The sequence below is a fragment of the Phocoena sinus genome, chromosome 2 (assembly GCF_008692025.1).
Source record: "Phocoena sinus isolate mPhoSin1 chromosome 2, mPhoSin1.pri, whole genome shotgun sequence".
In the NCBI taxonomy this organism is placed as follows: Eukaryota; Metazoa; Chordata; class Mammalia; order Artiodactyla; family Phocoenidae; genus Phocoena; species Phocoena sinus.
In genome coordinates, this window is record NC_045764.1 from 143,995,009 (window position 1) to 144,017,842 (window position 22,834).

Sequence of the window (22,834 nt, forward strand, 5' to 3'; positions counted from 1 at the left end):
AGAGCTCTGATCTCTGCTTCTACTCATTCCTACTTCCTCTCTTAGAAGTCTCTCTGACCAGGGTCAAACATTACACTGTAGAGTGAATGGCATTTCAGTGTGAATGTGAAATGAAAACTTTCTGTAATTGCTCAGATTGGAGACGCTTTCCATAACGAGACCCCTAGGAGCGTCAGGACCCGGGGGAGGGTGCAGTGGTTAATAGCAGCAGCGGCCCCGCTGCAGGACACTCACTCTTTGTTGAAGTAACTATAGCACTGGTCACACACGCGAGTAGGGTTCTCTCTGCAGCCTTCCACCACCGTTTTCTTAGTGGAGCAGGAACTGCACACTAGCCGACCACAGCGGCGACAGTGATGACGCCTGTTAAACTGAGGAGTGTCATCAGGAAGAGAAGGAGGAGGGAGGAAGAGAAGGTGAGATTGCAGGACCTGTGAGCACCCGTCAATCCATTTATCCTTGGAATTAGCCACCTGTGACTTACTAAGAATACCATGTGCTTGGGCCTCTACTGAGAAAAGAACACACTAATCCTTGCCTTCAAGAAGCTGACATTTAAAGATCTCTCTTATCTGATGGGCAAAGATGTCCAAGTCATGGACAGTTTTTCAATAGCTCCTGACAAGTCTTATCTGTCTGTGGAGGAAACATGTGAAGACACCGCAGAAAGCAGTGGGGAAGAAGTGACTTTCTCAGCAAATGAGGATCACATGTCTACATGGTATTGATGATGATGAAAAAGTCTTCTTTTTTCAAGATGCTTTTACAAATACTGCCTTATTTCATCATAAGAGGTTGACAGATATATTACACCGCTTTTATACACGAGGAGGAAACAGACACAGAGAAATTGCATCGTCGTCCTATTCATCAGCTGAGCTGTTGTGCCAGTCAGGTACTGTGTTCAGGATGGTAAGATTTGTTACTGTATATAGCTCCATGAACCAAATAACCTAGCATCCCTAGTTTACAAGTGAGCATCTGAGACCGAGAAAGTTAATAGTCACATTGCCAGTAAGAAGCAGTGCTGGTATTAGAACTGAGGTCATCTGGCGCCAGCACATAAAACCATTACCAGGTCACCCGTCTTTCTGCGAAAGACACAGGAGCTAGAAACGAGATGCCCCAACATTTGGTGACTCCTCCCATGCAATACCACTCTGGCTCTTTTTATTTATTTCATGAGAATGGCAGAGATTTTAGAATTTAAGGCTCCTTGAGGGTGTCTACCATCTGTCTAAATTCAGAAAATATATTCTGGTCAGGTCAAAGGTAAACCCAGAGCCATAGATCTGGTAGTCAGTTCTTCTGAACATACCCATATCCTCTTGGGGACAGGAGGTGACTATAAACTCAGGCTCAGGAAGTAGAGCTTTCCTTTAATTTTTCCTGCAGGTAAAGCCGGAGACGGACGCTGCTTACCATGGTGAAGCGCTCCCTGCAGCAGACCATGCAGGTGCTCTCACTCTCATCCGGTACCCACTGGTGCCTGGCAGGGGGCGTTGCTGGGGGCACAAACTCCAGTGGCGGCTGACTCTGTGGGAAGCTCCTCTCCCTCGGACTGGGGGAATGCACAATGGAGACACCTGGGAGTCAAAGCCAGAAGTCAGAGTAAAAGGTGATCAGTAGTCCAGCTAATAAACAAAGAAGGGATGAGAGAGTTAGAACTGTACCACTTTACAAACCCCTACTGATAGCATAGATCCAGTTATTGATCATCGATGAATGACTGCAAAAAGAGCATTGTGTGTCTCCTGATGGAAGGCACACGGCCACCTATCAAATATACTAACCAAAAAATATTAAGCCTGAATCAAATCAAGCTTCTAGATCTATCTACCAGTGTACTGGAAAACACAGGGGACGGAGACCCAGATTGCCATGGGGTGACAATCAGCAAAATGCAGTGTGTGGGAAGCTCTAAAGGACAGATGACCTAGTTTCCTCCACAAATAAAAAGAGGTAGGGGGACCTACTGATTAAAACAGATTTAAGAGAGAGTTTAGTCGAATGCCATGTGTGGACATTATTTACATCTTGATTCTAGAAAGACCAATTCTAAAAAGAATCTTCATGAGACAACTGGGGAAATCTGACGAGTGACTGGATAGTTGATAATAATAAGGAATCGTTAATTTGGTTTTAGGTATGAGAATGATGTTATGGTTTTGTTTTATAAATGTCCTTACCTTTTAGAGATATACCCTGTTTTATTTATAAACAAAATGGTATGATATCTAGGATTTGCTTCAAAATAATCCAGTAGAGGGACAGGGGTAAAGATGAAACAAGAATGGTCACACTGACACGATAAATATTGCAGCTGGGTAATAGGTATGTGACACTTCATTACACTGGTCTCTCTACTTTCGTGTACTGGAAACTTTCTGTAATGAAAAGTTTGAAAAATTAAGTAAACCAAAGCTGCTCAGGCTGCCTTATGCAGATTTGTGAAGCTGCTCACATGCCTGTACGTCTGAGCCCTTCTGGCAGGTCTGCTGATTACTGCGAAGCATGGCTAATTCTCAAAGCATGGCCACGAAATGCCACGGTCTTTGTTTTATGATATCTAAGGAGATTTCTTGTCAACTAGCAGAACGATGTTGGCAGGTCACAGAAAAAGAGAACTGGAAAACACAGTGACTCTTAGCAGCACCCAGAAGAAGACGGGCTGTCGACCTCTCCCCAGAAGTCTGCTCTCCTGTTGGCAAAACAAACACTTGCTGAGCTGCTTCTGAGTGTAGGCCATTGGGCAAGTCAGGAGACTGTGGGAGAAGAGGGGTGGTGAAAAGGGGTGACCAAGACATGGCCGAGGCCTTCAAGGACCTTGCACCCTGTGTGGGTGACAGATATAAATAGCTACCTGCAGGACAGGGTCAGAGTGAACATAAGGACTAAATAAGTCGATTCTCCTTATTAGTAGATTCCGTATTTGTGAAGTTGCCTACTCGCTAAAATTTGTTTGTAACCTCAAAATCAATATTTGCATTGCTTTTGCAGACATGCACAGAGTGGTGAATAATTTGAGTTGCCTGGTATACAGCTTCTCATCTGGGGTTGAACAAGGTAATGTTTTGCTTTCTTATCTCAGCTCTCATACAGAGATGACCAGAGGATGCAGATGGTAGGGGACAGTGCAGCAGGGTAGTGTAAGAAGCTCCACTCTGGGGCTAGTTGGACAGGGTTTGAATCCCAAAGGCTCATTAGGCACTCATTAATGGGGTGGCTTCAGGCAGGTCACTTTAACACTCTGAACCGCTTTTTCTCTTTTGTAAAATAAAGAAAATAGAATTTACCGGGATGAATCATTTCCAATTTGAGATTATAATGTATGTGAAATGTGTGTGTGTGTGTGTGTGTGTGTGTGTGTGTGTGTGCGCGCACATGTCCACACATGTAATCACACACACGCGTGGGCGAATTTTCCCTAGGAGCAATGGTTTAGTATTTGCTAATTCAGTGTTTGTGGAGCCTTCATAGATATACTACTGCAAATAATAAGAATCGATTGTATGTTGAATTTTCTGGGATACAAAAAGCTGGAAAGAATCAAGAAAAACAATTAATAAGAATGTTGTGACTGGAAATGAAAAAAGAAGCAAAAGAATCAGAAAATCAGAGTAAGGCAAGATTGAACTGAAAAACGGGTAACTCTCAGAACCTGTCCTTACCAGGAGCAGCAACAGAAGAGAACTCCACTGACGGTGACTTAGACAAGGTCTCGAGGTCTGAAGCCGGACTGACAATTTCCTGGAGGTAAATCACAGGATCTGTAGGGAGGGAAAATGTTGACAGATTGTTCTATCACAAACATCCTTACTTGCTGTGCTAGGCATTTACTTCAAAGCCCTGTTGGTTTTGCTGTCATCCCATGACTCTACTAGGTATGCAAAGAATGGCAGAGGTACTTCTAAGACGACAGCAAGCATGCTTCTTAAATGCCTCAATAAACAAACTGTGTTAGGCACGTGAGATAAATGAAGTAGACACTAGGATTTTACAAAATAAATCTAAAGATGCCCAGGGCGAAGTAGAAGACATTTAAATGGTGGTCCTGGAGGGTAGGGAGTAAGAAAAAAAAAGCTGGCTGGGCATCAGCCCCCATTTATTTCATTTTCTTCATTCTAGAAGAGGCTGAGTCAGTTCCCACACTAGTGACATCTGATGTGATCCTGGGAATAGCGCATACCCTCAGTACAAAATGATGGCACTTAAGAGCCCAGTGCACCAAGGCTAGACAGAGACCACCCCCAGCATGTTTTTTTGTTTTTATTTATTTTTGGCTGCTTTGGGTCTTTGTTGCTGCATGCGGGCTTTCTCTAGTTGCGGCGAGTGGGGGCTACTCTTCGTTGCAGTGCGCAGGCTTCTCATTGCGGTGGCTTCTCTTGTTGTGGAGCACGGGCTCTAGGCACGTGGGCTTCAGTAGTTGTGGCTTGCGGGCTCTAGAACGCAGACTCAGTAGTTGTGGCGCACGGCTTAGATACTCCGCGGCATGTGGGATCTTCCCGGACCAGGGATTAAACCCGTATCCCCTGCATTGGCACGCGAATTCTTAACCACTGCGTCACCAGGGAAGTACCCCCCCGCATGTTTTTTTCCTCGAAGCTTTATATTATTATGCACGTGGTGGTTATCTACCATCCTTTCATTCTGGTTAGCCTGCCACTTCCTCCAAGACTGAGATCTCTCCTATATAAAAGAGCTATCTCTCCTGAAGTGTATCCTTTCACTCTCAATCAACTCAAAATTATAAAAGAGGAAAAATGAAAATAAGGATGTAGCACGGTATTTCCTTCTCCATGTAGAACCCCCATCGAGGATGCTGGCGGTTACCTGAGCGCTTCTCCCGCAGAGGGTACAGAAAGTCCAGGGCTTTTCCTGCGTATCTGGAAAGCAGTGAGTCCACCTCGTCCATGGTGAAGCCAATCTCCTGGCCAGCCAGCAGCTGATGCAGAGTCTGCACAGCCATGGTGGCCCAATCCACTTTCATGTTCATGAGCAGCTGCTCCAGCATGAGCAGGGGGTTAGAGGACAAGTGGGAGTAGCTGGCCCGGTACTGCTCGGGCAGGGTTAGCAGGACCTGGGTGTGGGGCAGAGCCACAGAGTGAAGAAAACAGAACACGAATTTCAGAAGAAAGCCAAGATTCTTACTGGGAAGGGGGAAGGGTATCTGGGACCAAAGGGCACTTGGCCAGCTACTGAAACTGGCTAGGAGTCTCTTAGGAAGCAAGGCTGGTAAACTTTTCCTGTAAAGGTTTAAGATAGTAAATATTTTAGGCTCCATAGGCCATAAGGTCTTTGTGGCAACTACTGATTTATAAAACCTGATAAAACCTGACTTATAAAAGCAGGCAGAGGACTGGATTTGGCCCACAGGTGGTGGTCTCCTGACCCCTGGCCTAGACCAACCAGGCATGGTTGACCCCTGCCTGATCCTTAAAGCCACCGTTCTGTCCATTCGAGGCTTTACTAGAATAAGCAATATAAGGTGGACTAAACCTGGCACCTCCAGTGTTCTACAGGTGAATGATGACTCTAAATTCCTCCTAGAGGCTGTTATTCCTGGGCTTGAAATACATTCACTGGCTCTTCTCATTGCCAATTTTCAAAGATTCCATTTAGGTACAGTATATCCAAATAAAAAGAAAAAAAAGAAAAAAAAAGGTGTATCCTCTTTAGAATCATTTTACATAGTTAAACTCTTAGCAAGTAGGCTAGTGGTCATATTCATGGCTCCCCCAGCACTCATTCTATTCATGGGGCAAGTTCTACACTTAGGGGCCAGTATATATGACTTCCAATCAGAATCATTATTAGAGAGTTAGAAGGCCTTATCTCTCCCCAAACTCTCCTTCACTGGATTACTTTTTCTAGCTTATAATTTCTTCTATTAGTGTCTCCAAGGTTACACATCAAAGGTAAAGACTTAACTCATTGCCTAGACAATTAACCCTTTTCCTTTAGCACAAAGTAGTTTTAAGGATTTAAAGCAGTTTTAAATCCTCGCATCAGAATCCTTCTGGAAGATAGGCAGGCCCTGTCCCAAGGGGTTCGGTTTTAATTACTTTAAGGTGGAGATTAACTACTGCTATTTTTAGAAAGTCCAGGTGATTCTAATTCATGGTCCGAATTGAGAAGGCTTGGTATAGCAGATGCCAAGGAAAGCATAAAGAGAATTTAAGAGGACAGTAAAATTCACTTTGGAGGCAGAGCAGTAAGAGAACGGTAAGTCCTAAGGGATGTGGTGGGCTGTTAGGGTCAAGATTTTACATACCACAGGTCAAGGATGGCAGGTGCCTGGAAGGGCAAGTTCTGAAGTGGGAGATGGGCCAGCAGTCCCTCCCTCAGGCATGCTTTCCCAACACCCCCTTCTCCTCCTGACCTTGGATCCCATGTACAGTGCTTGGATTTCACGGTGTCGGTCAGCGGTCAGTTCTCCATAGAAGTGGGTGGTGAGGTAGTTGGCCAAGAAGTGAGAAGTGGCCAAGCTAGAGTGCTGGTCGAGGGACTGCTCTGTGACCTCAAGGCACATGGTGAGGTCAGGAATTCTTCGCAGGAGCTATTGCAGGAGGAAGGTAGAGGAGAAAGGTGAGACCTGTAGAAGAACTCTTAGAACAGCCTTGTTTTGTTTGAGAACAGAACCTTCAGGTTTAGTCACTGTGGATTAACCCCTTCTCTGCACTCATTTTTTCACCACCCCCAAAGCTTCACAAATGATGGCTTTGACAGGACCAGAGATCAGCAGAGTCTTGGACCCAGCTGCCCATCTGGCCCCAATGCAGGGCTAGGCACCTATAGGGAAGGTGACTATAACCAGCTCCTGAAGGACACGGAGGGGCAGATCTGACACTGCGAATGCTTTGCATGGGATCCAGCAGGAACAGAGCCACCTGATTTGACTAACCTTCTCATCCCCTACCAAAAGAAAACTGGGAAGAGTTGGAGGCTTACCTGCAGAGCCTTTTCATGATCACCTCTTTCTAGAAGGTGGAGAAGATGCTTTTGATGTAGGTTGATTAAATGTTCTCTTGGAATAGGGTATAGGCAGCCCCACTCCTCACACAGCTCATACTCCTGGAAGGAAACACACATGCCTTCAATCCCTTTAAATTCCGGGCCTTGTCACTCATCCAGCTCTTGCCTGATTTTTCTCAGCAGTCTTGAGTCTGCTAAAGCCCCAGGAAAGTTTGGGAAGTGCTGATGGGAACTTCACTGTGGGATCATAAAGGACTAGAGTGGCAAGGTAAGTTATGAAAATGATCCAAGTAGGCTGACTGTTCAGGATGTCCTTTTTCTTTTAGCTCTACTATAATAAAGAAACAGATGACACACAGCTACTGACACTCGGTGTCAGCCCTGGGAAGATACTAAGGAAGTGGACCAAAAAGACTGTCCAGAGGAGACAGTGCCTGCTCAGCTCTCACTGTTGCCATATGAATGTGCAGGCCCAGTGGTGCCAGACTTTTAAAAATGCCCAAAAAACTTTTTTAATTAAAAAAATTCCCTATTTTACAATGTTGGCAACGAAATCAATATGAAAACTAAAAATTCTGCGGAGCAATACTACATGGGCCAAACAAACATGTTGGGGTTGGATTCCATTGATATCACCCCTTGTTACTCCCCCTTCCAACACCAAATTTGTGAACTCTGGATTAAAGCTTCCCAGAGCTTTGTCCATGTGTTCTAATATGAGGGCATCTGGAAGGCCCTCCCCACAACTCTGCCTGGGGCCACCTTCTTCAGGATGCTTCCTTGTTTCTTGGGCTGTCTTAGGCACCTGGCTGTGCCCCACCTTAGTCTGGGCTTACTTCGGTCACTTGGTATATCGCAATCACCCAGGGATGTGTCTCACATCGCCCCGCCCTGCTCCCTCCTTTCCCAAAATGTGAGCTGCACAAGGGCAAGGACTAAGCTTAATTATCTTTGTTTCAACGGTATATCAGCTCCTTAAAGGGTAAAAAAAAGTCTCCTTAGCACTCAAATGTCCAATAAACACATGAAAAGATAATCAAGGTCGTTAGTAATCATGGAAATGTAAATTAACACCATAATGACATACCATCTTATTGGCAAAAAAGTGAAAAGCTGGACAATGCCAAAGTTGCTAAGAAGATGGAACGACAGGAACTGTGAGTGGGAGAACAACAGGGACAGGACGACGGATCTGAAGAGCAATGCTGTAACATCTTAGAAAAGGTGAGGGTGCTCACGCCTCATGATCCAGCAGTTCCAATGCTAGGTATACCTTCTGTGCCTAGTGTAAACAGTGTAGGAAATCTTGTGTATGAAAACAAGGGTGATAGTACAAAAGTGTCAATTGTATTATCCTCTATTCTTCTAGGTATGTTGGTAAATTTCACACACACAAAATAGAAAAAAAAAAAAGTGTTATGTAGTTATAGAAAAAAATGTGAACCTTGATAAGTGGAAAGAGGTCTACATAACCAGCTAAGGAACAGCAACTCTGGAAAGAGGAGGAAGGGGAATAGTATCCAGGAAAATGGTACCTTGGCTTCTAGAATCACATTCATGACAGTTGATGGGTCCTCGACACAACAGTTCCTCAGGGTCTGCCAGTCACACCACATGGGGGTAGCCTGCAAACCTAGAATCTAAGGAAAGACAGAAAAAGCTATCAAACCACACTGCAATTACTCTGCTCAGGAATAAGTCATTGGAGTTTCCAGGGATGGGCCATCCCCAGGTCTCTGTCCCAAAGTCAGGCTGTCGGAACTTGCCAGGACAGAGGAGGGATTACAACGAATGGGACAAAGAGTGTTTGGAGAGGTGAGAGAACCTATCCAGCAAGTATAATCAGGGAGCAAAGGCTGAGTGGGGAGGCCAGGATTGGGGCCTTTCACTTGGAGGACAGTCCTCAGAGGCTTCTGTGCTTTGCAGCTTGTTCAGTCTCCTGGAGTCACTTGTCCCCTGCCCCTCCAGCTCAAAACTCTAGACAGGTTATTCTTCTGTCCTGAATGCTCTGTGGGATCACCTTTCACGCAGCATTTTAGCTCTGCATGAAAAGTGCTATGGAAGAGTGGAAAGAAAATCTTTTTCACCTGCCACTTTCACTTTCCCTGGTTGGGCTCTGGGCTCTGTTCAGTTCCAAACACACATGGAAAAATTAGCATATATGTATACTTGTTATGTAGCTGTACCATCGAAATCTGTCTTCCTGAGCCTCTTGATCTTGAATATGACACATATATCCAAAAATTTTTCACTGTGAAACTGTCACTCTCATGCATCCCTTTCAAAATGGCTCTTGAAATTTAGCTGAAGTTTAAAACAATCTTTAAAAAAGACATAAGAGATTAAATTCTATAAAAACTCTTGAACAACAAGACACAATATACATAAAACATACAGAGAGCTCACATATACAGGGATACCTTGGGGATACTGTGGGTTCAGTTCCAGACCACCACAATAAAGTGAATATTATAATAAAGTGAGTCACACGAATTTTTTGGTTTCCCAGTGCAAATAAAGTTATGTTTACATTATACTGTAGTCTATAAATTGTGCAATACATTGCCTACAAAAAATGTACATGCCTTAATTAAATATTTTATTGCTAAAAAATTAGTTTTAGCAATTAATTTGAGCATTCATCTAGTTATAATGTTTTTGCAATAGCAACATCAGAGTTCACTGATCACAGGGACTTCCCCGGTGGTCCAGCGGTAAAGAATCCGCCTTCCAATGCAGGGGACGTGGGTTTGATCCCTGGTCAGGGAACTAAGATCCCACGTGCTGCGGGGCAACTAAGCCTGCATGCCGCAACTACTGAGCTCGTGCGCCTCAACTAGAGCCCACGAGCCGCAAACTACAGAGCCCACGCCCTCTGGAGCCTGCATGCCACAACTAGAGAAGAAAAAAAGCCGCACGCCACCACTAGAGAGAAGCCCATGCACCACAACGAAGAGCCTGCACGCTGCAACAAAAGATCCCGCGTGCTGCAACTAAGACCTAACGCAGCCAAAAATAAATAAATAATAACTAAATTCTTTAAAAAGAGTTCACTGATCACAGATCACCATAACAATAATAATGAAAACGTTTGAAATACTGTGAGAATTACCAAAATGTGACACGTAGACACGAAGTGAGTTAAGTGCTGTTGGAAAAATGGTGCCAAGAGACTTACTTAATGCAGCGTTGCCACAAACCTTCAATTTGTAAAAAACATAGTATCTGCAAAGTGCAATAAAGCAAAATGCAGTAAAAAAAAAAAAAAGGTGTGCCTGTACATAGGAAAAAGGCATTGTGGACTGTAAAGCACCATTCTAGTGTTAATTTTATTATTAATTTTTAATCCTTGTCTGACATGTACATATTTAAAATTATAGGAGTAAATAAAATAGGAAACAGATAGAGGCTCCCTCGCTCTTCACCTAAGAACGGAAGCCAGATACGGAGCAGAAGCAAGATACAGAGCAAAAGCCAGCCCCAGATTTTCTGTTTCTTAAAATCCACCATCGGGCTTCCCTGGTGGCACAGTGGTTGAGAGTCCGCCTGCCGATGCAGGGGACACGGGTTCCCGGTCCAGGAAGATCCCACATGCCGCGGAGTGGCTGGGCCCGTGAGCCATGGCTGCTAAGCCTGTGCGTCCGGAGCCTGTGCTCCGCAACGGGAGAGGCCACAACAGTGAGAGGCCCGCGTACCGCAAAAAAAAAAAAAAAAAAAAAAATCCACCATCACATGAGAATAGGCTGGAGTTGGTAATAAGGTGAGAAGGCTATTTCCTTTCTCTTGATGCCGAATCCTATACCTTCTGATACACCAGCAGCTCTGCTAGCTTTCTCTGTAGCTCACACTCCAGCCCATCTTGGAGATCTGTGTCTGAAATGCAGTAGGCCAGGATCTCCAGGCATGACTCCAGGGGCCACCGGTCCACAAACTGCAGTGTTAGCCGACTTCTCAGAGATGCATCCTTCACAGCAAACAGGTACTGCCAACCTTCTTTGACTACAAGACAAAAAGATGCTCAGCAAGGCTGGCGCCGGAGCTCAAGAGTCCAGGTTACTTCTTAAGAGAAGGGCTTTGTTCAGTTTCACAAAACGGGAGCTTGGAGGATCCTGAAGATCCTTCTGACCTGAATTAGTTTTTACACTTGGAACACTATAGGAGAAATACTATACCCTGTTTCTCTTTATGCAAATGTAATCATAGTCACGGGACTTTCTGAAGAGAGGGAGAAAAGGCGAAAGGAGAGGAAAAAGGAAAGATTTTCTCCACTCCCCACAGCCCGCCCAGCTCTTGCTCCCCCTAGTGGACAGCTGTAGGTCATTGCTCTCAACTCTGGGTACACATCAAAGTCTCCTGGGGAGCTGTCAAACAGGCCCAGAGTCTGTTTTTATAAATAAAATTTTATTAGAATACAGCCACGCTCACTCGTTTATGTATTGTCTATGGCTGTTTTCATGCTATGATGGCAGAGCCAAGTAGTTGCAACCGAGCCTGTATAGCCTACAAAGCCCTTTACAGAAAAACTTTCCTGACTCCTACTTTAAAGCAAACACTTGCCTGAACCCTATCATGGGCTTCTGTAAACGGGGCTCTGATATTTGTAGTTTACAGAATTTCACAACGATTCTGCCATGCAGGGTTGAGAATATTGGTTATGAGTGCCTGTCCTAAAGTTCGATGGAGTTGGGTTCTAAGCTCTGCTCTACCACTGACTATCCTGGGCAGTTTCCTACCCTCTGAGCCTCGTTCGCCTCTCAGTATCATGAGATTATGGTGGCACCTTTCTCTAGAGTTACTGTGAGCATCAGATGCGGTGATCCACTCAGTGAATGCCCAATACTATTACCACTGGTGAAGGAGGGAGGCACGGCTTTCTGCTCACCACCTGCCGCAGCACAGCTCAGGACCGCATCCTGTATGCTGCTCAAGTCGTCCACATCTCGCCCGTATACTTCAGTGAGCTGAAGGGCCCGGTGCCAATCTCTGGCCACCAGGGCTTCCTCGAAGGCCTTGGTGAGCACATCCAGGGCTATGGGAGAATGCAGGCCCAGGAGGACGGTAGAGAGACTGGCCCGGCCGCAGAGACCCGCTGCCAGACTCTGCCCCTGCTTGGAGGACCCTCGTAGGGGCTCCCAGGCAGCTAGGAGGGAGGCCTCAAGCATAGGGAACTGTTCCAGGAGGCGCTCACACTCCTGGGCTACCTGCTCTGCAGTCAGAGGCACCTCCCTGCGGCCCCGAAACTCCTTCCAAGACAAGCCGGGCTTGGTGATCTTTGACCCCTGGGAAGCCCCCAGACAGGCCACGGTAGCCAGCAGCTTTGAGCGGGACTTAAGGAAGGCCAAGGCAGAGGAGGTGAGGGCTGGGCCTGATGAATCCCTCGGGGAGGAGGGGGGCTTTCTCTCCAGCGTGGGATTCTCAGTTGGCTTTGAGGAGCTCAGTGTAGAAAGTGGGAGGTCCTCCAGGCAGTGGGAGGTATGCAGCTGGGTCAGAATGCCCAGCTGGGTCAGAAGGGATGATGTCTGCTGGCTCTGACGGGAAGAGCAAAGGGCAAGGGGCTCACAGCAGCAGTTGACAATGACCTGTGGCACACTCAGGCTGAGACCCTCTCGGGCCAGAAGGGCTGCCAGCCTGGAGGGAGAGAAGCAGAGGGCACGTAAGGCCTCAGTGCCTGGGCACCATCACCCAATCTCAGAATTTCTTTATGTGTAAACAAGCAAATGTAAATGCAGACTCTCTAATTGTTCCCCCTACCCCTTCTCTTTTTAACTCAAAAGGCAGCCTATTGGACCCAATTCTCTGCCCCTTGCTTTTTTACTTAATAACAAATCTGGGAGATCTGTCCATAGCCCTCTACAGAGAGGCCCCTCATTCTTTTTTTACAGCTACATAGCGTTCCATTATGTGGAAGAAACTGAATTTAACTAGTCTCCTATTAGCGGACAATGGCTATGCCATACAAAGCTATAATAAAATGACTTGGTACATACAGCATTTTTCATACTTGTAACAAAGGATAAATTCCCCAAGGTGGACTGTTAGGTCAAAAATGTGGTTTGTCATTTTATATGGACAAACTGCCTTCCCACAGGGGCTGTACTAATTTATATCCTGCTGGCAATCTGTGAGAACGCTGGTTTTCCTACAGCCTCGCCAACTAATGTGTTATCAAAGTTCTGGATTTTTGCCTACTCATAAGTGAAGAGTCCCCTTAATCTTATACTTGCAATATAAACATTAGAGGTGGAGAGAGAGAAAGAAACGAGGTACACTGAATTTTAATGTAGCTTGTATAAGAGTAAATGCAAATTAAGGGAAAAGTCTGGAAGAAATCTCAACTTCCTGTATTGAACTCAAACACAGCCCCACTGAGCCCTTGGTTTCCTTGATGAACAGTTAGGAAGGCCCAGGCCTGGCTCCTACCTCTCTGGGGGAACTTGTCGCTCAAGCAGGAGGTGTGACACCAGTTGGGAAGAGCTCTGTTGCAGGAGAACAAAGGGGTTTCCTACCTTGACCTCCACGTGATCTGCAAAAGTAAAGAAAGTGATCTTTACACCACTGATTGCAACATTCAGAGCGCTGTTTTCCAGAATCAATAAAAAAGTAGTGTCAAAACTGCATGGAAAGCCCTTCTGTTGATATTTTTCTAGGTAAAAGGTATTCCTGACATGATGCCGACCACAGGTTTATGTACGCCTTACCACTGTTCTAAAGACTTCCAACTACAGACAGACTTCAGTGAGCAGGCCCAGCCACAGACAGCCCAGACTGCTCCTTCGATATGACTGAAGTGTAGGTAATACTCGCTCTGCGGACTTGAGTAATCTGGCACTCGACTCAGAGACTTAATTCCCCTGGTGGGTCCTCATATCCACAATAGATCGAAGATCTGGGAGAGGTAGTTTTGAGTCATTAATGCCATCAAAATGTATTGAGTACTCTCATGTGCTGTACCATTGTACGAGGCATCAAGGAGACAAAGGTGAATAAAACACAGAGGTGAATAAGAGAGGAGCTCATACGTAGTGTCCTCGGCTACTGCTGTACCCAGAACCTCTTCAGTGTGCGCCTTCCTCTTCCTTGCCCCTAAACACTTGTGGGCCAGTTCTGACTCTCTTTTCTTTCTTGCTACTTACCAGGCTCAGAGCTCAAACTCCGCAGGAGAACAGCAGCCAGGATGCTGCAGTACCTGAAGAAGGTGCCCATGTAGTCAGTCTGCCTGCCGCCTGCTGGCGTCTGTTTGCCCAGGTTCTTCTGGAGAAGCTGAGTCTGGATATACACAGGGTGGGCCTCTGCCTCCAGAGCTTTCTCGGCCACCTGCTCCACCAGGGAGGTGAGTGGAGTACTCCTGGGCTCTGAGAAGAGTTATGAAAGGAGAAAGCATGTAGTGTTGAGTCTGTGCATCTGGCTTTGGGTCAGTTTCCAAACAATAGGGGAACTAGGCCTCTGTACACTGCATGGGACATCCTATAGCCTGGCTGCTACGCTGACAAGGCAGTTATAAAATCCTAAGTTGGTTGCTTATACAAGTGATTCTCAGCCAGGAAGAGCTTTGAGTCTGGAGAAATCAGGGTGGAGAGTTCCATTTTCACCCATGTCTCGGGTGGAACAGCTCTGTGAAGCTCACAGCACTCTTTTGCGGAAGGGTTAATCAATGTTTACGGAGTCCCTTCTGGGTTTATCTCTCATAAGGAATGAGGAAAATGTGCCAGCTAATGAAGTGCTAAGCAGCCCTTCACTTAGGAGGTGGGGAAACAGGTGGAATTAGTTACGAGACAGGCCCTGGTTAACTAGAGGGCTGGTAGGGCCCACTTCTGAGTCCTCAGCCTCTGCTCCAAAGTACTCTTTCCCGTTCCACTGTGTCCTCTCCCCATTTCAACCTCATCTGCTCCCATGCAGTCGGGCCTGTACCTGGCAGCTGTAGTGCTTCTCTCAGTGACTGAAGGATCTGCTCCAGCTGCTGGGAGAGGGTAGCGTGGCTAGCGACACAGTCCTCGGTAAGGCTGGGCCAACACATCTGAAGCAGCTCAGCAATGCTGCACCGTGGGGGACCTCCCCCCTTTTCCTCTACACTCTCTACGGAGAGCAAATGAGAAAGAAAAAGTGAGGTCTGATGCTGACCTCATGTTCCGAGGCTGGGAGGTTAAAAAGGGGTAGTAAAGCAGCTCACCTGGTTTGATTTGTCCGGCTGACAGAAATGGGTAATTGAGAATCTTACTGATCTGCTGAAGAACGCTTGGAAAACCTCGAATGCCATCAGCACTGAGGAATACGTGGTCTAGCCGGCGACCTGGAAACAGGATGAATCGAGAAGGAATGCAGAAAAAAATAAGGTACTTTCAGAGATTGACACTCAGTCCTGTATTTACTTGTGAAGTTTTATCTTCTCCAATATTGAGGAAGAAACATACGCTGTGCCATTTTTCATGACAACCAGCATACTGGGCTTATTCCATGCCCACTGTTCCAGGGTTCCCTCTGGCAAGATGCCTCAGCTGTCCACAGCAGCAGACCCAGAAGCTCTGGCATTCCTAGGGAATCGCTGTCCCAAGCCGATCAGGCACTTCTTGTGCATTTGCCTTGGTACTTCCTTCAGCTGAGAACTTGAGCTGGGATCTTATCTGTATCTTGACACCCTGACTAGACTATAAATAACTTTATGGACAGAGATTATTCCTCATACCTCTCCTGTACTCCCATATACTTGGGATAATCTGGAAATGCAGTAGGTACTAAGTTAATTCCTGATTGACTGGCATGAAACCAGTCAGCTTGAATATTATTAATAGCTTGGATAATATTTCCATTCATTTTAGAATATATGTACTAGACGAGGGAGAGGGAAATTGTTCGATAAAAACAGCATTGTGTATGCCACGGCATACTTTCCTAGAAGGACTATGTCAATGTTAAAGGACTTTTAAATCAACAGCTCAGAAGTGATTTGGAAGGATGTGCAGAATAGTTATCACAGCAGGCCTGAGACTGCTATCCTTAGAAAGGGCTGCTTGCAAGGTTGGTCCCTGGTTGGTGTCTGTGAACTTGACTGGTAAACGGTTTCCTACACTGATATAAAACTTTCTCTAAATGATGAGAGCGACTGATTGTGCCTAAACTGTTTGTACAACGTGGTTTATGCTGAACACCTGCCTTCCTCCTGAGAGCCTGGAATTTTGGTACATGCTGGGCAGAGGGTCCCTCTGTCACCAGCTCCCAATAAAAACCTTAGGCACTGGCTCACTAATGAGCTTCCAGTAGACAACACTTCACACTTGTTTGTTGTCACAACTCATTGCTGGAGGAGTTAAGCACATCCCGTGTGACTCCAGTGGCAGAGGACTCTTGGAAGCTTGTGTCTGATTTCCTCCAGACTTTACCCCATGAACCTTTCCCCTTTGCGAATTTTGCTTTGTGTCCTTTTGATGAAATAATTCGTAGCCATGAGTATGACTATATGCTGAGTCCTGTGAGTTCACCCATCGAATCACTGAACCTAAGGGAGGCTATTCATATCGTATCTATTCACCATTCATCCCTCCATATTACTCAGAGAGAACATGTTTCTTTCTCTCTCCCTGGTCAGTCCTTCCAACGCTGGGTGTGTGTATCAAGGATGGGTGGGGAGTGGAACTTTGCCTAATTCTTTCTTCACATTCCTCTACCTTCATTCCTCCAAGAATTCCATGTACACATTCTGGGATATTATTAACCTCAAGGTACAATACTCCCTCCAACTGTGATCTACTAACTTTTCTCTTATACCTGGTTTACAAGCTTGAGACTCAGGTTTTAGGTTAAGTGGGATTCACTCTGGAGGAGGTATGCAGTTTAAGGGCACAAATTCCATTGGTACCATTTTTGAATGTATATTTCTTCCTTGAATTTATCTATAAACCAGAAGAGAATTTCCCCAAATGACTGGAATTTGCTATATCTGTTAAGAAGGCGAGACTCTCAGTAAACTATATTTAAGTTGCCAGACCGGACATGAGGAAATGAACTAATAATCCTTCTCCCCGTCCCTCCTTCCCTGATAACTTCCTTCTTGCACGATTATTAAGCATCTCAGAACCCCATCGCCTCATCTGAGAATTAAGGGATCAAGCAAAAGCAGCACACTCACCCCGACTCTCAAGGCTGCTGTTCAGGCGCCGTTCAGCTGTCTCCAAGAGCTGCTTGCCGGTTTTCCAGAGCTGGCACTGAGAGCAAGCCAGGTCAAATGCAGCCATGGCGGGGGGGCTGAGGTCTTCCAGAACCTCTCTCAGGGGGGCAGTGGGCTCCACTGGGCTATTGCTTATCCAGAAGTCCTCCTGGAGGGTGGGGATGGGGTCTCCCGAGGTGCTGAGCAGCTTGTCGGTCACATCAGAGATGGAGTAGAATACCATCCCTGGACACCCAGCAGTGGGATACAAGGCAAGAGGTTAAAATGACTCTCACTAGCACTTTTATTTTGAAAAGTAGTTATTTAAAAAAATGTCTGAGGTCCTTCTGCACAGTATACCATCTATGCATATCAAGACCATCATTACAGCCCACTCTTACGGCATCAAAACAATGGCATGGAAAGAAAGACCAAGAGAAACTCAAAAAGGTGGAGTTTAGATCCAAATGGGATCTAAAAGTAGGATGAAATGAGGCAGATCTGTGTGTGCTCATCAGAAAAGATCTCTAAGGTACATCACTAAAAAAGCAAGGGAGAAAATAGTACTTGTTGGAAGAGCTCATTTATATTAAAAACAAAAAGGATGTAAAGAAAATCTCTGGGAGCTTATAGAAGGAGCAACAAGTGATGGTAACTTGATATATAGAGCCTAGACCAGCAAGAGATGTAAAAATATGGGACAAGATTCCACTTTCAAGAAATAATGAAAGGATGAGCCCTTTCTGCAGTGCAGCCAAGGGTGGGAATTGACATCTGTGAATCCCAGGCCACAGGTGTTAGATACAACTTCTTCACTTGCTAGAAAAGTAGAATAATATGCTTTATCCCTGAATGATTACATGGGAAGAAAATAAGCAATTCCCCAAATCCCAAGATTAATGGCCATCAAAACACATGGTGGAAACTGCATTCACACTCTTCAGTGTAAGTCACGTGGGACAAGCTCGAGGGGCAGGTAAGTGACCACCGTGGTCGGCGAGGTTAGGCACAGCTAGAAAATGACTCTGGAGGTGTCAGGACTGCTGTTCTTCAAGGCAAGCGTCCTTCTCTAGGTTTCTGCTCACCTTCATGATAAGCCTCTGATTTGGGTGGTTTTTCCCCCATACCCTCCTCCCGCAGCTCCCTCACCACCTGGCAACAGGGAAGCCGGACCTGCGGCTGCAGCGCTGCCAATGGCCTGCAGAGTTGAGCGGCCGCTGCCTGTTCTTCGGATGGTGCCAGTACCCCCGTCCGAGTTCTGGTTTTCGATCTTGTGCTCTACTCGGGCCAGCTCCTGGATGACCTCCAGGTAGCGCTCCATGAACAGCAGCTCCCCGGAGCTGGGCGAGGACTTCAGGTTGAATGTGAACACCACCTGCCACAGGAGAGGAAGGAGTGTGGCTTGCGGCAGGCCCACTGAGGTGGAGAGTGTCTACAGATCTGAGATCTTGCTAGTCATCAGACTCTGGCCCTAAGACATCTGCTTTGTGGGGCTGGAAGAACACTGGACATTCAAAGAGTAGGTCAAATGTAGAAATAACTCGTAAAAGTCAGCAAGAGAGGCCACTGAAGCCCCAGCAGAAAATAGGCAAAAGATGTGGACAATTTCAAAGAGAAAATACACAGGAAAAAAATGTTTTCCCTTCCCAGTAATTCAGGGAATTTAACATTAATACTACCTTGCATCTACCATAATGACAAAGTGTAAAAATAAACCCTCAGGGGGTGGTGGCGGAATGAACTGTCACAACCTTTTTGAAAAGCAATTTGGCAGTCTACAGAGCTTTAAAAATGTTTATATTCTTTGACTCAGTCGTTTTTATGAAAAACTTTCTTAAGGAAATAATTCAAAAGTCAATGTATAAAGGTGATAATCTTGACACTATTCACTACAACTATTACCAGGTTGAAAATAAATGTGAGTTAACAGGGAATGGTCAAATGCAGCTACTAGATCAGACTACCATAAGGTCACTCAAATCAGTTATAGGCAAATGCTTATATTATAATGTAAAAAAGGCACTAAGTTTTAGATTCAAAATGATCTTGGCTCTATATAAAAGTCACATACATCTTGGAAAAACATTGGCAAAAATATGCTTTTATCTTTAGTATTGGTTGTTCTGGACAAAAGGTTAAAAGTAATTTTAGGGCTTCCCTGGTGGCGCAGTGGTTGAGAGTCCGCCTGCCGATGCAGGGGACACGGGTTCATGCCCCGGTCCGGGAAGATCCCACATGTCGCGGAGCGGCTGGGCCCGTGAGCCATGGCCGCTGAGCCTGCGCGTCCGGAGCCTGTGCTCCGCAACGGGAGAGGCCGCGACAGTGAGAGGCCCATGTACCGCAAAAAAAATTTTTTTAAAAAGTAATTTTATTTTCTGGTTAATACTTTTTGGTCTTTTCTTATAAATATGCACAACTTGCTCTGTAACCAGGTTTAAAAATAAAACCATTTATCAAAAAAGAAAAACGAAAAAAAGAAAAGATCAAAGCCCCAGGAAAGGAAGAGGAAGTGAGGACATTTAGCGGTAAAGCATCAGGGGGCTCGCAACTGACTTCCTCTTGGTTTGGGTGTCAGAAAGGCTGGTGAGGGTCCTGTCCTTCCCAGAGGGATAGAATTATCATTATCATTAAAGTACAGGATTTAAAATGTGTCAGAGGAAGTTAAGTAAAAATTATCCAATCACCTAGATGTTTCCATGATTTATTCCTCAACAAGTAAACTCACATGAAAGAAAAATTCTGACCTATGTGTTAAGGGACCAGTGCAAGCGTCATAAATATATCAAGAGAGTTTTAAAAACTAGAAGAGTGGGCTTTTATGCTTTTAAATTTAAGCAATAGCAAAGGATTCTTGTATTTCTCACAGTTTGCACATAATCCGCTTAACATTCCAAGAGGTAGCACAAGCAGGTATTATATTTAACTCCAAGTTTCAGATGAGGACGTCAAAGCTCAGAGGGAGTAGAGTCTTTCTGGTTTCGACTCCCTGCACTTTTCTCTACACAACATTCTAATTTGCTAGCCCCCTACACTTCCTGTATGTTAAACTGGAAATCTATTTATTATTAAAAATTGTTTGCATAGTGATTTCTAACTATGTAAAACCACATATGTGTTCAGAAAAGGACTACAAGAAACAAAAATATTTCAACGTCTTGACTGTGGCCGAATGTTTTCTTTTATCTTGTTAAAAAACTGTTTTATGTTCTGAATACAAACAGATGATTCAACAGCTTAAATCTCCTCCTTCTGGATCTTGAAATCCACAATGCTCAAGATCAGGCTCCATACATGGAAACTCCCTCCTGCTTCTGCTAGACGTGGCCCCTCAGGTGCGCCCGACTAGCTCTGCTTGCACAAGCATCTGGCTTTACCTGATGCCCCGCGGGTCCCAGACAGCAAAGGGCTACCTTAGCGTTCTTTACTGTGACAAAGTAGAGCCTAGGCTCCTAACACCTGCTGCACAAGTACCCGCCTCACCTGATGGGCTTCTGCGAAGTTCCCCCGGAGGATGCAGGATGCCAGCAGTGACTCAGGTGGGGAGAACATCATGCGGATGAGTGAACTTTGAGGCTGAGGCTGCAACCGGCCATCCAGCTCATTCTTCCCAGATGCAGTGCTCAGACTTCCCTCTGTCGGGACACAAGAATGTGGGGGGCCAAGGAAGGGATAGAAATTGAGGAAAAACTATTCTGTCACCTGCTGCCAAACTCCTATCTTCTCAAAGTCCTTCTCTAAAAGGTCTGTAAATGGATCTTGAATTTTCCTCAAATGAAGTGCATACCTATGCTATCTTTCTCTTTCTTTTTTTTTAAATTGAAGTATAGTTGACTTACAATATTGTGTTAGTTTCAGGTGTACAGTAAAGTGATTCAGTTATATATATATATTTATTTATTTATTTATATACATTCTTCTTTTTAAATTCTTTTCCATTATTGATTATTATAAGAAATTGAATATAGTTCCCTGTGCTATACAGTAAATCCTCGTTGTTTGTCTATTTTATATATGGTAGTGTGTATCTGTTAATATGTTATCATCTTTGAATATAAGACTTATGTACCAACAACCTCCCTCGGGTATTCACCTGTTTCTCTCTAATGATGGGTAACTCAGCTGATAGTGAAACAGCCCTTTCCCCACTGAACACAAGCATGAACTGCTCAGTCCAGGTTTTCACACCGTGGTGTATGGCAACTCTTTATGAGGGCAAAGCTGCTGGAAGTTGGCAACTGGTTGGGACCCCCCCATACCTGAAGTACTTGTGCTCAGCTCACTATTTGTACTTTCCAGGGATGGGTTGGAACCTCTGTCCTGGCCATCTAGAGGTATTAGGAGGAAAGAGAGAAAATCAACCATCAGTGCCTTACAGTGTAGAAAGTGAGAAGTTGGCTTGAAAGCTGAGATCTGGGTAGAGTGAGAAAATAATGGGTAGCTACTATACCAGTGGCTCCTTTTACAGTAAAATGCAAATTCCTACAGACCAAAGGTACAGGGGTGGGCTTAATATGGTCCCAGTGCTCATTTGGATAGTAGCTTATATCAGTGGTTTCCAGTCTCTGGGTCTCAGAGCCCCAGGAGCTTTCAAGTTACTTCTAGGGGTCAGCGACCCCCATTGCTCACTAAGCACTGACAATAGTCTGAAAAAAAAATTAAAGCACAACTATTATGACATGGAACCAGTACGGTGCCAAAGAGGGTCACAAAATTTTCTGACATAGAAGTTGTCCTCGTAGTTGAAAAAGTAGGGAACCAAAGTATAAGGCCAGGCTGATCAAAGACCATGATATTGGGACTTCCCTGGTAGTGCAGTGGTTAAGAATCCGCCTGCCAATGCAGGGGACATGGGTTCGAGCTCTGGTCCGGGAAGATCCCACGTGCCGCGGAGCAACAAAGCCCATGCGCCACAACTACTGAGCCTGCACTCTAGAGCCCGCGAGCCACAACTACTGAGCCACAACTAGAGAAGCCCGCGCACCGCAACGAAGAGTAGCTCCTGCTCACTGCAACTAGAGAAAGCCCACGTGCAGCAACAAAGACCCAACACAGCCAAATAAATAAATAAATTAATATATATATAAAAAAAGACCATGATATTTAAAGTCCTGGAGAAAAAGCATCTTCTTCTCAACACCTGCTTTCCTACAGCTGTAGGAAAAGGGAAGATGGATTGTGCATTCTGGGCGGGATGGGTCAGGTGGATGCAAACTGACTCAAACCAATTAACTGAGCAACTTAAGGGGCTCAGCCTTTACGTTTTCCATGTTTCTCTCATGGTAGTCTCCACCCCAGCCAGCATGTTCATGTCTCCTGTTGCCACTTAGCTAAAGCCTACTCATTCTTCTGAGAAGCCTACTCATTCTTCTAAGATCAACTCTTTCAGAAAACCTGTTTCTCTGCCTTTGTAGACTATGCTGACCTCCCTGTCCATGAGATCTCTTCTGTTTTCAGGCTGTGCCTCCGGGCAGTTTAAGTTTTTCATGTATACTGTCTATGCAGATAAATTATAAATTCCTTGAAGGCAAAGTCCTGGTTTATGCCTCATTCACCTCCCTCAAGATACCTAGTATTTTTTTTAGCACACAGGAAACTCTTTATGAACTCCCTATTATTTAAAAACTACCAAAACCCATAATGGAAATTTGATTATCTAAAAATTTAATACTTCTCTATAATGCTTCTGTGTTAAACTCCTTTAGAAAAACTCAAAGTCAAAAG

The 22,834-nt window shown here is 45.1% G+C and overlaps 1 protein-coding gene across 3 annotated transcripts in view; it reads right to left on the reverse strand.

The window, feature by feature from the left end:
- Window positions 1–22,834, reverse strand: part of ZFYVE26 (zinc finger FYVE-type containing 26) — a 62,933-nt gene that overhangs the window by 22,843 nt on the left and 17,256 nt on the right. For all 3 annotated transcript variants that reach the window (XM_032622243.1, XM_032622241.1, XM_032622242.1), the window contains 17 exons: window positions 21,370–21,438; window positions 20,594–20,745; window positions 18,287–18,488; window positions 17,096–17,359; window positions 15,143–15,262; window positions 14,884–15,048; window positions 14,109–14,327; window positions 13,396–13,498; window positions 11,858–12,603; window positions 10,778–10,974; window positions 8,511–8,615; window positions 6,952–7,074; window positions 6,383–6,559; window positions 4,834–5,080; window positions 3,672–3,770; window positions 1,423–1,586; window positions 235–371 (listed from right to left, as the gene is read on the reverse strand). In XM_032622243.1, the coding sequence (XP_032478134.1) occupies window positions 235–371; window positions 1,423–1,586; window positions 3,672–3,770; window positions 4,834–5,080; window positions 6,383–6,559; window positions 6,952–7,074; window positions 8,511–8,615; window positions 10,778–10,974; window positions 11,858–12,603; window positions 13,396–13,498; window positions 14,109–14,327; window positions 14,884–15,048; window positions 15,143–15,262; window positions 17,096–17,359; window positions 18,287–18,488; window positions 20,594–20,745; window positions 21,370–21,438 (3,289 nt within the window). The remainder of the gene's footprint in view (window positions 1–234; window positions 372–1,422; window positions 1,587–3,671; window positions 3,771–4,833; window positions 5,081–6,382; window positions 6,560–6,951; window positions 7,075–8,510; window positions 8,616–10,777; window positions 10,975–11,857; window positions 12,604–13,395; window positions 13,499–14,108; window positions 14,328–14,883; window positions 15,049–15,142; window positions 15,263–17,095; window positions 17,360–18,286; window positions 18,489–20,593; window positions 20,746–21,369; window positions 21,439–22,834) is intronic.